This window comes from Notothenia coriiceps, unplaced genomic scaffold (assembly GCF_000735185.1).
Source record: "Notothenia coriiceps isolate Sejong01 unplaced genomic scaffold, NC01 NC01_scaffold00037244, whole genome shotgun sequence".
NCBI lineage: Eukaryota > Metazoa > Chordata > Actinopteri > Perciformes > Nototheniidae > Notothenia > Notothenia coriiceps.
Window position 1 is genome coordinate 19,491,237 of NW_011369945.1, and position 16,879 is coordinate 19,508,115.

The 16,879-nt window shown below is 39.3% G+C and overlaps 1 protein-coding gene across 2 annotated transcripts in view; it reads left to right on the top strand.

The window, feature by feature from the left end:
• The first annotated feature begins 859 nt into the window (after positions 1-859).
• Positions 860-16,879, top strand: part of plcg1 (phospholipase C, gamma 1) — a 34,068-nt gene continuing 18,048 nt past the window's right edge. For both annotated transcript variants that reach the window (XM_010793837.1, XM_010793836.1), the window contains exons 1-16: positions 860-1,091; positions 2,357-2,640; positions 9,856-10,008; positions 10,740-10,833; positions 10,937-10,984; positions 11,552-11,636; positions 11,780-11,863; positions 12,222-12,244; positions 12,331-12,400; positions 12,487-12,588; positions 13,684-13,802; positions 14,326-14,411; positions 14,802-14,922; positions 15,171-15,339; positions 16,179-16,301; positions 16,619-16,720. In XM_010793837.1, coding sequence (XP_010792139.1) covers positions 2,424-2,640; positions 9,856-10,008; positions 10,740-10,833; positions 10,937-10,984; positions 11,552-11,636; positions 11,780-11,863; positions 12,222-12,244; positions 12,331-12,400; positions 12,487-12,588; positions 13,684-13,802; positions 14,326-14,411; positions 14,802-14,922; positions 15,171-15,339; positions 16,179-16,301; positions 16,619-16,720 — 1,596 coding nt within the window. In that variant the 5' untranslated portion in view covers positions 860-1,091; positions 2,357-2,423. The remainder of the gene's footprint in view (positions 1,092-2,356; positions 2,641-9,855; positions 10,009-10,739; positions 10,834-10,936; positions 10,985-11,551; positions 11,637-11,779; positions 11,864-12,221; positions 12,245-12,330; positions 12,401-12,486; positions 12,589-13,683; positions 13,803-14,325; positions 14,412-14,801; positions 14,923-15,170; positions 15,340-16,178; positions 16,302-16,618; positions 16,721-16,879) is intronic.

The following is a 16,879-nucleotide window of genomic DNA, read 5'->3' on the forward strand; positions in this document are numbered from 1 at the left end:
ATACTCAACTTGTCTCAAACGCCAGACTTAAATGACCCAAGCCAAAAATAACTGATATACCATATACTGATAGCAAGAGTCGTAATACTGTTTTTGTTAGTCAAAGTGTACTCAAGTACAGTACTTAAGTACCATTTTGAGATACTTGTACTGTACTTGAGTATTTAAATATTTTTGCTACTTTTTACCCCACAACAAATCAGAAGTATATCTTTGAAGTGTATCAGAAGCTACTTTGCTACTTTGTACTTCTACCCCATATCAAATCAGAAGTGTCTTTATTCCACTGCAGTTATTTTATACCTTTAGTTACTTTGCAGATTTGGACTAATAAAGTGAAGTATAAACAACAATTGAATAAGACTTGGAGTAACACAAGCCACCCTGCAGTATACAAAGTATTTAAAAATAGCTGCACCTTTACGAGCTTTGATAAACAAATTAATGCATCAATAATTATAATCAAAACATTTCATATTATACTCAAATGGGCCAATCTGCATAGTGAGTAATTTAACTTTTGGTACTTAAGTTAAAATTGTATGCCAATACGTTTGAACTTTTACTTGAGTAACATTTTGAATGCAGTACTATGACTTTTAAAAGAGTATTCCTAGAGTTTGGTACTTTTAATTAAGTACAATATCTGAGTACTTATTCTTCTTTTAGATAAGACAAGATATGATGCATGAATCAGAATCTGCAAAGGGTTCATTTTTCTCCTTCCAACAGCAACAGTAGGCTAAACAAGTTCCTCGATACGACTGTTATTGTGAAAATCCGCAGCGGAAGCCTGGTTTCTGACTTTGGCCAGGTTGGTTGGCTGGTTGGGGGGGGGGAAGGGCCTGAAGAGCTGGATCTGAGAGCAGACAAACTTGCGTAGTCTCTCCACGGTCCTCGCTGTCTGCCTGCCTCTCTCTATGGACGGCTGGAGGGCACAAGAGGAAACGGGGATTGTTGTCGTCGGGACCGCAGCGCTTTTCCAGGGCCCAGCTATGATTTAATCTTGGAAAACTGGGGTGTGTGGGGGGAAAAGGAGAATAACGACGGGAGCGTGAGAGGAGATGTGCGGTCGGGCCGAGATTGCGGCGGTAGGTACAGCACAGCAGCCGACGTGTTGTTTTCTAGTTTAGCTGAAAAGAGAGAGGGGGGACATTTCAGAATAGCTACTGCTACCTGCTCCCCTTTTTTCAGGTTTAAAAACCCCACTCTGATAATTCCTTGTGGCCCTGCGAAATGCTAGCTCACACCGGCCCCATTTCCACGCTGTGAAAATAGCCTTCTTGTTATCCCACTCTCTGCTGCCATTCGCCTACAGCTTTATTCCCAGTAACGTGAAGCTGCTTAAATCCAAAAGGAAACTTTATTTTCCCTGTGGGACGGACGGGAGCAGGTTACAGGCCTGTTGGTGTTAGAAATCAGTCTAAATTCGATTAAACCTCCCGCTGCTAATGTAGGATTAAAGGTGCAATCATGTTGGAGAGAAAGTTAAATCATCTTAAATCAACACGTTTTCTCCTTTCTCGCGTGATGTTTTAATGTTGCATCTGTCATGTATTGACATCACTGTTAATGATAGATCAGTTTCTTTTGGGATTTAATACTGTACTTAGTGTTGAGTAACCTTATGCATAACCCACCCTAAAATCAATACCATCCTATATGTTATGAAATGTTATCGGCCTATTTTACTCACAGTTTTATTTCGTTTTGAAAGAAAATGATTACATAGCTTGAGGAGATGCTTTCTATATGCTTATTTATTTACCAAATGATGTTCTTATTTTCTCTGGGTTTTTCAGTTTGATCCCCATTATGACAACCTGAAATCAGTTCATATTCATGTAAACAAGCAATGTGAAACTTTCATTCAAAAATTTGATTAAAACCTTTATTTATGTAATGTCGAACTATTTTACAGTATTACAGTATTTTAATGGTCATCTTTTTTGTCAGAAATGCCTTGAATGATCTCTCACAATATAGGCTATTTGCGTTGAATATGATTTTATGAACGAACATGTTTCAGGCTTAATGCCTCTAATTGCCAACTGTACATATCTTTCAAAATATGCGTAGAAGAAAAACAATATTTGTAGAAAATATTCTCCTGTTTTTACAGGAAGATTAAATGTATTTAAAATGTCTAATAATCAGTTTTCTCTCATACACTGTTGACATCTTGTCTGCAAGTGCATAAACAAGTGCTGCATATGTACGGTGAAGTTTCCAGTATTATTTCAAACGGGCCCCCCTGACAGGCCATACTGCCGTATAATGTGTGTGTGAATTACTGAGAGGTCCCTTGTGAATTGTTGTTTCATGCTCCCGCCCCCCTCCGCTTCTTCTGCTGTAGGTATCCCTAGGCCTGGACTGAGCAGATTGTTCTAAAAGGAAACGGACAACAAACGGGGGAAGTGAACATGGCGGGGACCTCAGGCTTCTTTTCAAACGGACCCGTCCCGTGGATGGACAACGACACAGAGATGAACAACCTGTACCGAGACCTGGAGCTCGGGACAGTACTGACACTGTTTTATTCTAAGAAGTCCCAGCGGCCAGAGAGGCGGACATTTCAAGTCAAGCTGGAGACCAGGACTATTATCTGGACTCGTGGCACGGACAAAATAGAGGGAGAGGGTGAGTAGTGTGCAGACACAAACATACACACAAACAGGTAGTCATGCTCCAGACTGCTGTTTATAAATGAGAAGGTATTCATGCCTTAACTGGTTGGTTTACATACACTCAGGAATATGGAAAGTACACAGTGTTGTGAGCTTGTTTGAATGGCAAACAAAATACCTGGTTAGTGCTGGCGACATGACGGGGAATGATGTTACATAGAACAAAAGGACTTGGTGAAACTAAATATCACTCTCTGACTTAGTGCATTAATAATTGCGACCACAAGTTATTTACATGCTGTAAAATTTGAAGAAATGGGAATTGTTAATGTGGAAAGGAAAAGGTAAACAAGTCATTCGCACCGCCTCACAACAACACCATTGTTTATTATTAAAACAGGAAAGATTATATTACAATATTACTCTGATTAGCTCCTGAAAGTATTCCATTCCAATTAAAAGCATAGGATTATAAAATATATTGACAGCACAGCTGTGAATCTTGGCAGACATGAGAGGAAATGCCGCTGTTGTCCAGCAGTGGATAAATCACATCTCTGGTAGAAATGCAGGGTCGACTACAGGAAGAAAGTACAAATCCTGCAACTCTTTTTTTTACATTAACATTAATATACTGTAGTTTACCAGGAATCTGAAATTCAGGTTAATCTTCAACCAAACAGCCCGTCATACTGAGGACACGCAGGCCTTCAGTGAGTTGTTAAGTCTCTCGGTAGCAGGATGCCTTGTGCACAGCTGCACTCTGCTCCGGATGCAGCAAAAAGAGCATAAAAAACGTTTTCTTTTTTCACACAGCGGTATGATGTTCTCTGCTCACACATGAGCTCATAGCTGCAATTTGATACTACTGGAGAGGTGAAATTGGCCCAAGCGGCTCATTAATGTACATAAATAGAATATGAAGGGTTTTACTGGAAGTGTGTGATCATTTGAGAACATTTTGGCCCGCTGTACTTACCCCTTATCGATGGCAGTGTGAGAGTGATGTGCATTAGCTGTGGAAACGGCTCTCTAGTTCGTTTCCAAATACAACATTCTGAGAAGCTTTTTGTTTTTTAATCAAAGTGGATTTTCCATGTTGTCCCACGCAGATTTATTTATTTGTTGAGATCTTTTCTGCTTGTTTTTTGCTCATATGTTGGCCTATCTTACTCAACTTGTGTATATATTGTGACACAATAAGATGTGTGTCTGGCTTGACAGAGCAGGATGTGGTCTTGCAGAATAACTGGTGATAACAAACGTGTTAAGAGTGTTTGCATGTTATAAAACACAAAGGCTGGATACTTAACACGACCAAACTCCACATAATGCCGCACGTGAGTGTTTGTTTGTTTTGATGCTGGCAAGACTGTAGTTAAACATCACACAGGTCTATGGTACATTCACTGAATTCCCAGAGGACCATAGCAAACTTCTGTTTTCCAGTGTATGTTACTGATAATAAAGTAAAACACACATGACTCAGAATCATGTTTGAATGGTGACACATGTTTTTGCTGTTTCATCCTCCTGACAGTAAACAGACACATACTTTACTTCATTCATTCATTCAATTCAATAGTAAATAATAGTGCAAGAAGTCTATATACATTTAAATAGAATATGATATGTACATGAACAGAATATGAAATTAAATAATGTACATTAAGACAAAATTAAATGTGGTTTATTGCTGCGATAACTATTTATATAAATGGGTAGATTGTAAAAGAGTCTTTTCTGGGATATTTTTTATGAATGAGTTTCCACTTGTGTTTTTACACTCTCAAGCTATAATTAACTTCGCTGCTCTGGTAGTGATACCTCCCATCTTGTTCCGTGGAGCCCACCACAGCGTCAGATCCTCTTATGTTTACAAATAGTTTTCATGTCAAACAAAGACTGCAGGAGCTGATTCCACTGCCTAGCACTATTTTTTATTTATTTTTTTATTTATTTGACAGGGACAGTGCACATTGATTGACATTTCTGTGAATGTGCCAGAGTTAGCCAACAGGCTATTTTTGATCTGTAGTCCCTGGACAGATGTTGAAAGTCAACACTGCTTAAGTTTAACGCCACAAAGTAGCTATCCGATGAATAACTCTGGTTGTATTTGGCCATGATGCAGAGGGATGGACGATATAGTATCTGTGATTATTAGGAGCACTCAAAATAAGTCAATTGAGGAAAAATGGTGGTGATAATTTTTTAACCTCGTCACATGACATGAGTGACTTAAAAAGCCTTCTTGCTTGATATTACGGTAGGGAAGTGAAAAATATAGCGTGATTTATTTTGAAAAAAATTAAGAAATGATCAAGGCAGAAAGAACAGACGCACTGTTGATATTGTTTTTACGATTTGTTCAATCAAAATAGTTGTTTTCACTAAAAGAGATATGTGTCCTGCTTAAAAAGTATTTGGTTCCCAGCTAAATGTAAGGTAAAGTCAGTCCAGTATGTTTTGTGCCATTGGAAGACCTTTTTAAAGCTTATTTTGATGATCCATGAGATGGTAAACATAACATGAAATTCTCTTATTGTCCAAGGTCTAATGAGCAGTACTGGTATTTTGATGATCAACATAGCTTTACATAAATGAAGAATTTTGCCTTAAGTACATTTAGCTATATAACAGTAAATCCAAAATATCTTCTCGGCGTAAAGCTATATTCTTCTTCTGTGAGGTGATTTTTCTTCTGTAAAATGTCCCACTTAGTTTATCTCGTTCGTAGTTCTTTAAAAAACACATCTAAGATATCCATATCAAGATTTTTTTGTGTTTTTTTTTCCTTTTCTTTAATATCGCCCTTGGTAAAATAAGTCAGGCTGAGCACATCATATATGTTACAAGAATATAAAATGACAAATACCCTGATATATTATGCAAACAATCTTAAACAGGACAAGGAGAACATTGTTTATATGGTATACAATACGTTAACAGTTCTTCGTGAATGTGCGTGACAAGAACCTGAATTGTGTTGAGCACCTTTTTATAATGTTACAGAAACATGTCGTTGATGAGTATGGGTCTGAATGTGGCTCTGTGTTCACATTTCAACAACATTTCTCTGGAAAAGCAGTGAATAAGAACTCAGTCTGTATTTCCAAGTCACACTCAGAGCTCTGTTAGACCCCGACTCACACCGAGTGTCCCCTGCAGAACGAACCCAACAAACAACTAGCACAGCTAAATTACAGACAACAGATTTCCCCCACAGCTTTGAGTCATGATGGCATGCTACATCTCCTGTAAAACAGATCTGCTAATGTCGCAGTAGCATATCCTCTCTCATATAACTGTAATAGTTGATCATTCTGAAGATGAATGGCTTTATATTACGAGACTATTAGTCGATCAATTGATTTGGTGATCATTGGCTAAACGTTAATTAGAACTTCTCAGTTGTATTGACTGTTTCTCTTTGTTTCATATTGTTGTAAACCCTAATCGGTGGACTGTGACACCGGGATTAAAACTTTTACCCCAGTGTTTTACAATCTATATACTTAATGATTGATTGAGACAATAGTCTGCAGATTCGCCAATTAAATACCTCTTTGCTCCCTGCTCACTATATAGATACATATTCTAAGGTAACAGTTTCAAGTGATTTTACAGTAAACGGAACAATTGTATTCCAGTTCTGTGAATAGTTATTTATAACGTTGGCATTTCACAATAATAGATATTAAATGTTGTCAGCTTTTTCCTGGACATTTCTTTAATAATTAACATTGTAATGAATGAATTTACCTTCTTGTAATATTGTCAATGTGGGTTGAATTCCCGGCTCACATCTGTCATTTCTGAGGCTATCATCTAAGCTGCTCTTTCCATACCTCCCACAAAAGTCTGATGTCATTTCCGAATGACACACTTGGCTGTCAGCCCAGGTTTTTGTGATAAATATATTGACTAATTAGTTAGATATTAGCCTGCAGGCATCAGAATGTACTTTAAAAATGGTTTATATCTGTAGGAAAACATTGATGTAAAGATCAGATTGTGACTGGAGAACATGAGCGGTTCCACAGCTGACGTGCTCCATTTGAAATGTGTTGGAAGGGGAACACAATCCATGTTTTTTTGGCAGGGGGGGAAATCCTCTGTCTAACTTTTACCGACATGATTTCAAAGGAGCTGATATGGATCAGCTGACGTGTGAACACACACTGAAACATTTGGCGCTGGGTTGCACAGGCGATGAAAATTGCAATACAAATGTCTTTATCAGCTTTAGTCTAATGTTAAAAAAAATATAGAGTAAAGCTTTTTATATATTCTGTGTTTAAACATTTAAAGTAGCTATGGCTGTAACAAATGATTATTTTCATTATTGGTTAACCTGTTTATCTATTTTCTACAATTAAATTAATTGTAAGACTAAAATCTAAATCGTGTGAAACTAACACGATAAGCATTAAAATAAGTGAAAAATATTAGTAAATAAGTTAACTTTTTTTAGGCAATAAGAACATTGTGGTCTGCATTTGCATTCATCAAAGTCCCTTAAAATGCTCACATTTAGGAAAGTGGAATTTGGAAAGGTTTTGACATTTTTCCCTGATTTAAAGACTCAAATAAAGAATACCAAAACAGTAAAAATAAATGAACATGACCAACGGTTAAGCCAGAGTTTCCGCTAGAATTTTTTTTTGCCGGTCAACATGTCCATTAAAGTTTAAATATTCCGGACAAAATGAGAAAAGTTCCGGTCAAAGATCTTCCTTGTTATTTATTGAGCTTTAAAACAAATTGATATGATTCGATATTAAAGAAACTAATTATAGTATATTAACTACATTATTCAAAAGTGTACAGTAACTTATAATAACACGGATAAACGGAGCGCTCTCTCTCTCTCTCTCTCTCCTGACAGCCCGTCAGTATCATGCAGCTCGCGGATCCAGTAATCAGTGACCCGACAGTAAAACTAAACATAATCTATGAATAGTTTAGATAGTTTGAGAGGTAATTAAAATAGCTACGTGTGATATTCTAACCTGAAGTGTGTTTTGCTCCGCTCACCGCTGCATGTGATCATGCAGAGCTGCGTGTCAACTCGTCAGCAGCAGCTGATCTCTCTCTCCCGTCAGATTAGACTTCACTCGCGTTTATGTCCATATCGATCAGATCTAGCTAGTTCTAGCTTATGATAGGACTACCTGCTCATCAAGACACCTAAACAATAAGCGTTGCTATGCAACCGGGTGAGGCCGCAAAGTATAGCGCAGCATTATGCATTTGTTTACATGCCCACCGGAACCCCAAGGCATTACCAACAGATCAACGCACAATCAACCCATACAGGACATCTCTTTCTCCACATTAAATGTTAGACATTAGAATAGACTATTCTTGTCTGTCACATACTCTTCTTGTCTGTCACATACTTTTCTTGTCTGTCACATAAGTGGCGCAACTGATGCGGTATTGTGCTAAAGTGAAATTATTTTGACGGGACATTTTGACCGGAGAGATTTAGATTTGCCGGTCTTCAGCATATTTTACCGGTCAAAGCTCAAGATAATTTATTGTACTCTTTTGTATGTCTGTATATGTTTAGACATTTAACATGTGAAAAGCTCCCAAGTAATGAATCTGAAAATCAGCTATTGAATAGCCAGTAATATCTGACAATGTAAGATAAAATCCAGCCCTGGCAAGGAGTGATATAAAAAGTGTGAAAGACAGGATGGAGTAAGGAGGAAGTGTGTTGCAGGATACCTCCTCTCATCTCCTTTGGTAAGGATACACCTCTGGCTATCTCTTTATTTCCTGCATCTGTCTGAGGCTGCCTCCAAATATTTTGACTCAAATGTCAAAGTGTTGTCTAACACCTGAACCTGTCGGCAACACTCGTCTGGCAGGTGAAGTCAGTTTGACATATGATAAACGATTGGAGGATTAGAAACTTTGCAAAGTTATGTGTATTTTATTTCCTTTCTAATGCTTGAGAAAATAACACGCACATGATCACCTACACACGAGCACAGATGTGGTGTGTAGGCGACAAAAGCACAGGATGTGTGGTTCTGGGGCAGGAAGAGGAGCAGGAGTGAGTGAGTGTGTGTGTGTGTGTGTGTGTGTTCCGTGCTGTAGGTCTTAAACTGTTTTACAATACATGGCTGATAAAACCCGTTGAGCTACTTCATAGCCTACGCTCTTGTGAAGTTTGAGTGCATATTTCTGCCGTCAAGACGGGCAACTGAAACGGGTTCTTTTTTCACTTGCATAATTTCTAAAGATAAACCATAACAACAACGTCTTGGACTATGCAGTGCTTCTTTATCCACTGTAAAGGAAATATACTGTATAGAGTATAGTTTTGAAGGAAGCGTTGTTAAGTTGCAAAGCACTTTTATATGCCTTGTCAAGTGCCCTTTGCACTATAAAATATTTAAAGCATTGCAAGCACTCTTAGTCGCACATACCCAGATACAAAATGTTTGAGATGTGTTTGATCTCTATTGTAGATACCGGACCAGGCTGTTAAAAATGTGTCATCTCTTGTTTTTCGCATTAGTAATCTGTGGTTTTGGTTGATTTCACTTGTGAATTGCACACTGGGGTTTATTTAGGGTCAATAACTTCATCCTCTTGATTTGAAAACCATATCAACAATGTCTCTCGACTGAAGGTCTTTACTGGAAGTCTACCTTAATGTGGTTTATGTCGTAGCTTCAGCTTTTCATGTGGTCGGTGGTCCTTTAGATACTCAATCTCGCCGTGTGTCTCTATGCTGTTACTGTTCGAGGCAAATCAAAATCACTTGTTATTAAATTATTTAACAGTGTGGTGATTTAAGCAATTTAGTATTATTAGTTATGGACTTTATTTATGTTTTTGTGAAGATATGATCAAAGGGTTCCATTGCCAATTTCTGCCATCCAAATTAATAATTCCCGATTGTGACAAATCATAACAAATCAGTTATTTAGGGTTCTGTTTTACACATAGGAACAGTTTCATCGGGTCTAACAGTTCAGCGTATTGAACATCATTTTCATTATTTACATTTTACAATGAAGCCTATTAAAATCAAAGGTTTCGAAGGTGTTATTCTTTTAAACACAGCTACAGTGTAGTCATGCAATGAAAATCTTGGGTCACAGGTTCCGAATATTCCCATCATTGTGATTTTAACCATAATTTCATGACGGGAAAGTTCTGTCTTTTTCTAACTGTTTCTTTCTGTGTGTGTCTGCTTCTCTAGTTGACATTCGAGAGATCAAGGAGATCCGTCCTGGACAGAAGTCCCGGGACTTTGAGCGTTATGTGGAGGACTCTGCGACGCGGCTGGAGCAGGCTCACTGCTTCGTCATCCTGTACGGCACCGAGTTCCGCCTTAAGTCCCTCAGCCTGGCAGGTAAGCACAGCAAAGGCTTACATACTTTCAGTTACACTTTCCATCCTATTCATGAACACTTCTGCTAATATGGTCCTGAGCCACAAACTGCCCATATTTTACAGGTTGTATGATTTAATGTGTTTTGTTTCTGGACCTGGTTTTTGTTATGGTGAGACTTGTGTTTATGACTAAATACATCCTTAATGTTGCTTTTAATGAACAATAAAGTCAAATCAAATTATATTGTAACAGTAAATCACAACCCTGCCTCAAAGGGCTTCACAATTTGCACAGTGTGAGAGCTCCAAGGATTAGTGGCAAAAAAAAAAAAAATCTGCAAAAACTTTGATAATCACTTAATCTTTTCAGTCTTTTTTTTATGCAAAATGCCCCAAATTCTCGTGTTCCAGCTTATCAAATTACTATTTTATTTTTCATATACAGCATTAAATTAAATGGTAAATGTTTTAGTATGCCAGTCAGACAAACAAGTGTGTTGAAGACTTCACTTTAGCCCTTTGTAATAGCATTTAGCCTTTCATAGACAGGTAATAAGGAAAAGTATCACCTGATTCATTAATGATGATCTGTAGTTGCAGCCTGGAACAAAAGCACAGTCTTCCACTTTAAAACCTCTGGTTAGGATCATTGATTCAGAAAAGAAAAAACCTTCCCATTAAGATATGTTAATGGTAACCAAAAGAGAAGTAAAGAAAGTATTTCTAAGTCAAGTGTTGATTCTTCCTCAGCAACGTCAGATGAGGAGATGACCATGTGGGTGAAGGGCTTAAACTGGCTTGTGGCCGACACACTGAAATCTCCAACACCACTCCAGATCGAGAGGTAACCAAAACACATCACATCTCAAGCTGTGACCACCGTGAGATAATGTAATGTCCTTTTTGTGTTCAATGCATTAAACCTCTTAATTCTCTTTTATGTTTAGATGGTTACGTAAGCAGTTCTACGCCGTTGATCGCAACAGAGAAGACAGGTAAGCAAATTCAATTTAGAAGATTTAACCTCAAGAGATAATCAGATCAGCCTCACAGGAAATGGACGTAATTTGTTTGCTGCACCAGTTGTGTGTCCTTTGCCTAGTTTAACATCTTGAGCGGGCAGACTATCTGCGCCGGGCTGGTAGGTGTCTAAGAGAGAGTTTTGTTGAGGTGTAGTGAAATAACTAACCCCTCAGCTGCACACCAGCACCTCTTCCTGCAGCAGGAAACAGACTGCAGAGGATGGAGATGTACAGCAATGTTTGTCTGTTACATCCCTGGTGAAAGAGCAAGCCTTTGTTACGCTGTAGGGCTATTGTCTCCTCTAGCCAAAAATTCCAGGCTGTGTAGTAAAAAATCAAGCCGGCAAGATTTTACAAAGCACGGACAGAGTGTGTTTGCAGGGTTTCCGCTTGTGGTAGATTTAAAAAAAAACAAAAAAAAAAAAAAAAAACGACTTCACCAAAACCAGGTCTTTTAGAGGTCTTATTGTACGTGCGTATTAATGTTTGTGTTGGATTTCTCAACAAAACCTGTTAATTGATGTGATGTGATGTGTTTAGGATATCCTGTAAGGATCTAAAGAGCATGCTGAGCCAGGTCAACTACAGGGTGCCCAACATGAGGTTCCTCCGAGAGAAACTTCCGGTAACCTCCTTCTGCTTATCACAATCCACCTTCCCACTCCATCTCCCTACCCACTTCCCCCTTCAATTATGATGTTAGAGATTTATGATTTGTCGTTAACAGTCTTTCTGCCCGCCCCCCCATTTCTCTGCCTGTCTTTTTAGGACTCTGAGTTGAGAAATGGAGACGTGTCCTTCAGCCAGTTCGCTCAGCTCTACCGCAGCCTCATGTTTGATGCTCAGAAAAACGTAAGTGCATTTTATGTTTCCACGGATAGTTCTGTCCCAGCACTCTCACCCCCCTCCATCTGATGCCCTGCCAAGGCACCCTTCCTCCTCCCCCCCACCCACTCCCCCACTCCATCTGTCTCTTCTCAAATGGCTGCGAGATCAATATGGACCAGTTGAAAAACCCACCAAACCCCTCTGGTGGAGGCCATTAGGACACACTCACATGGATGAGAAGGCTGGCTGGCTGGGGTCGGATTAAATGGATGACCTCAGTTCCCCCCCCTCCGTGACTAACAACCCAGCCCCCCTAACGGATGTCGATGCCAATCTACATGACTAAAACTGAAATTTCCTTTTTTTTGCCCCGTTCTTTCAGATGGAGATCCCGTTTATGCAGAGGTAGATCAAAACTAAACACACACAGTTAATCTCTATGTTGTCACACACACATCTGTACTGATGCAAACCATTGCTTTCTCTGCCAGGTTCATTGACAGACCAGAACAGAAGATCTCCCTCGAAGACTTTCAGGGCTTCCTCCTGGAGTCTCAAAAGGTAATATCTCTGGGTCCTTTTGAGATTCCACCACAGATTTTTTTTATTTGCTTGCTCCAATACATGTGTTTTGTATGTAAATCCAGGAAATGTGGGCAGCAGACAACAGCAAAGTTCAGGAGTTCATGTTCGGCTACCTGAAAGACCCCCTGAGAGAAGTGGAGCAGCCTTATTTCCACCAAGACGAGGTAAACACGCATCACAGCTTCTCCCACTTTCTGTTCCCTCTGTTTCTCACTCTTTTGCTTACTAATGGAAAACATTTTTGAGTTTCCGATGCCCCCCTGTGTTATTGCCGTGGGTGGGGGGGGATGCTCATAAATTGACATGGATAGTCATGATCTCGGCCTTAAGCACCGCCTCCCACACAGACACAGAAAAGGTTATTGACTGCGGCGCCGCATGAGAGCTCGGCTGAAAGCGAGGGGATGCTTTTTGTGGTCACCATAAAGCTATGATTGAGTAAAGAGAAGAGGAAGCTGCTGCCAGCCAGCCTGCATGAGTTGGTACTATCTGGGCCAGGGGTTATGTTCTATTAGATCGAGATATAGATATGGGTCATATTAAGAATAACACATAAAGCAGACTAGTATTTAATGTGGTCCACTTAAGGAAGCCGGGAAAGTAAAAAACATCTGCTGCTCTTTTTTGTCTTGATAAGATGGCAAATGTCACAACATATTTGACTTCAAATCCAAATGGTCAGAACTGTATGTGTAAACTTATGAATTCCATTTGACTGACTGAGGCCATTGGAGAGCACCACTCACTTGTACTGCGTCCACTGCTTAAGGTATGCCCACCAGAACTGCCTTTCCAAGTATTTAGGTATACGTTTCTAGTGGTGTTAAGCAAATGCATGGTTACAATTAAATGTGCAAGCTCCATTGTGATATCTATTATTTTGTACTAAATGTTTGTCTCTTAAGTTATGAGAGAACAAGCTTAAGACAACTTATAACTCGTCACAAAGCCTAATATTTAGAAAAGGTGTGGTGCAGACACATGCTCAGTTATCTGCATCGTCCAAAGCTGGATCACACATATCGAAATTATACAGAGGTAGTCTTCAGAGTGAAATCTGTAGTTTGCTCTCCAAGCACATTTTGTGAAAGTCTGAAGAAAGTTAGCATTGGGCTTTTGCAGACTTAATAAATTGTGAATTTGGACAACCTTAGTTCATTGCAGAAGTCCTGTAAACACATCGCTTGAGCCTGCTTGTTTGTTAGAGTCCACACATTGGAATATGCCTAATTCTCACTGCTCTCCTCTCTCCTGTATAGCTCCTGACATACCTGTTCTCCAAAGAGAACAACATCTGGGATTCCTCCCTGGACCAAGTGTGTCCTGACAATATGAACAACCCCCTGTCCCAATACTGGATCTCCTCTTCACACAACACGTAAGGATAGAGCTTTCATGCATACATTTCATTATGTCGAGTTCAAAATGTTGTAATTACGCCTTCCAATACTGTAGTCTGGCATCAGCTCTGAGAACCTCTTACCAAAGAGGGCTTGAAACTGTCGTCATACTTCAGAAAAAAAGTGTATTATTCAACAATCATGTCCAACAATGAGACCCAGGTGTTTATTTAGCAGGAAAATGTATTTTCCCTCCAATTGAAAAGTGTGTGAAAGGCAGTTCAAATGATGACCTTCTGTACGAGGAGCGAAACAATACTCATTGGAGCAGCGGAATGAAAACTTCCCATGAACCTTTGATTACGTTTGAATTGACCGACTGAATGAGTCAGAAGTGTTTACTCCAGTCAACAAAGAAAGAGAGCCTTTTTGATAAGGCCGTATCAATGTGTTTGTGCCACCACTATAGAAAGTGTGTGTGTTTCTGGCCTTTTTAAAAGACTGGCTCAATGCGAGTGTGTTTTTTGTTTGCAAACATTGACGTAAGATGATTATTTTTAGCTACCTGACGGGAGACCAGTTTTCCAGTGAGTCGTCCCTGGAGGCGTACGCTCGCTGTCTGAGAATGGGCTGCCGCTGTATTGAACGTACGTAAACACGACATCCACATGCTAGACTTTGTGTACAGTAAATCATTGCACTTGACGTTCAACCTCATAATTAACTGTCTTACCCGCTTCTTACCCCTGACAGTTGTACCTTTATGCAGCTGCCACACCCTTACCCACACACACATTTGCTGTTACCTAACCCTGTTTTATATGGCGTTTAAACAAAACCCTTGTCAAGCAGGTTTCTATGAATACGCCTGGCTTATAGTTTGTTAAAGGGTCGCATTACCTCATAGAAAAGTAAACAAACCTGTGAGTCTGAGTGTAAATCTCTTATAACTACCTGACAGAATACAAATCATCTGCATTTTTACATACTTACTTTTTGTATCAAAGCAGGTGTATAATAAGTGTGTTTATTTTCAGTGGACTGCTGGGATGGTCCAGATGGAATGCCAGTCATCTACCACGGACACACCCTCACAACAAAAATCAAGTTTTGTGATGTCTTGACCACCATCAAAGAGCATGCCTTCGTCACATCCGAGTGAGTCTCCTTGAGCAGAATTCTTTCCGTTTCTTTTTAAAAGCTGTCAGGCGAGAGATCATGAACAAATGAGAGATGACAGAGATTAGGAAATGGCACACACTCTAAATCTAAATCAGAAGCATCTGTGTGGCTGCGCTGACATCATTTCAGTGTGTTTGTTGTGAGAAAAAAATAAAAAAATCACACCTTAACAAAGATAGTTATTAGTTGGAACTCATTTATTCTGATCTTCGGTCATCCTGCAGATATCCCATCATCTTGTCCATCGAGGACCACTGTAGTATCGTGCAGCAGAGGAATATGGCCGCCCAATTTAAGAAAGTGTTTGGGGACATGCTGCTGACCAAGGCGGTGGACATCGCTGCAGACGGCCTGCCATCACCCAACCAGCTCAAGAGGAAGATCCTCATCAAGGTCAGGAGACACCTCCAATTATACAAAATCATTTGATATTTTTTCCCTGTATTTAATTTATTTATTTATTTGTTTTTTAATTAATGAATTAATTTGTTTTAATTTTTACATTTTTAAATAAATTTTTTTATTTATAATCGGAAGAATCAGAAACAGGTTTATTACCAGGTAGGTTGACACGTACGAGGAATTTGACTTGGTGTCTTGGTGCATACATAAAAGTAAAACAAAAATAAAAAAACACAGAACTATTTTAAGAACACAATAATAACATTAAAAAAAAAGTATAAATGGAGGCTTTTTTATTTGTTTATTTATTTTAACGGGGCCAGTGCACATTAATCAACATTTCTGTAAATGTGCCAGAGTTAGCCAAGAGGCTATTTTTCATCTGTGGTCCCTGGACAGATTTAGTAAATCACCCTAAAGACACATTTCTAAAAAGTAAGTCAATCAAATAAAACCATGCAACATGCAGTACTGGGAATGTTAATAAAATCAAAATAAAACGGAACATAAAACAAAACTAATAAAAGAAAAAGAACATGTTAAAACCCAGCAGTGTAGACATACAGTGGGTTGTAAGGTGCAGAAGAGTGTGTCAGTGTCGGCAGAGCTGATCCCTGACTAACCATGTTTTGAATTGGGATTTAAATCAACTGAATGTAGTCTGGTCTCTGATTGTAGCTGGGATTGACTTCCATTGCTGAGCAGCTTTAACAGAAAATGAACACTGACTGAAATAACTTTTCCTGAGTGGATATACAGCGTTCTGGTAGTGTAATCTTTCTGATTGCATGTCCTTTTCTTCTTCTCTCTCTCCTCTTCTCGTGCTGCAGCATAAGAAGCTTGCAGAAGGCAGTGCCTACGAGGAGGTTTCTACCTCCACTCCATACTCTGAGAACGATATCAGCAACTCAATCAAGAATGGCATCCTGTACCTCGAAGACCCCATTAATCATGTGAGCATGTTTATTATTCTCTGCTGAGTTTCAGCACGAATGCAATGCTTGAAATATGATGCACTGAAGCTGTTATACCAAGCCTGTGTCATGTCATAATACCTAAGTGTTTAGATTTGAGCTATATTAAAGCACTGACACATCATCATCTTGTTTTAAGAACCAGGCCTTTACTTCATAAACGTATTTTCTTGTTAGATTAGATTCTTTGTAAGAGTGCAGCTTCCTGTGTATTTTGGCCTCTTCTCAGTGCAACACATGGGTCTTATGAATATTTAATCTAACCGTCGATCCCCTCTCTCCCCTCTCTCCCCTAGGAGTGGTACCCTCATTTCTTTGTCCTGACCAGCAGTAAGATCTACTACTCCGAGGAGACCTCCAGTAACCAGGGCAACGATGATGAGGAGGAGCACAGAGAGGTTAGTAGGCCGGATCTGCTGCTGATACACATGGAGATGAGAATCACTTGTGTGGTTACTAAGGCTGCTTTGGGGCGGAAAGTTTCTGGTAAATTTCCGGAAAGTTTCCATGGGAGGTTAAGCTGGGGAATTTTGGAAATATTCGATGCAAAATTAAAC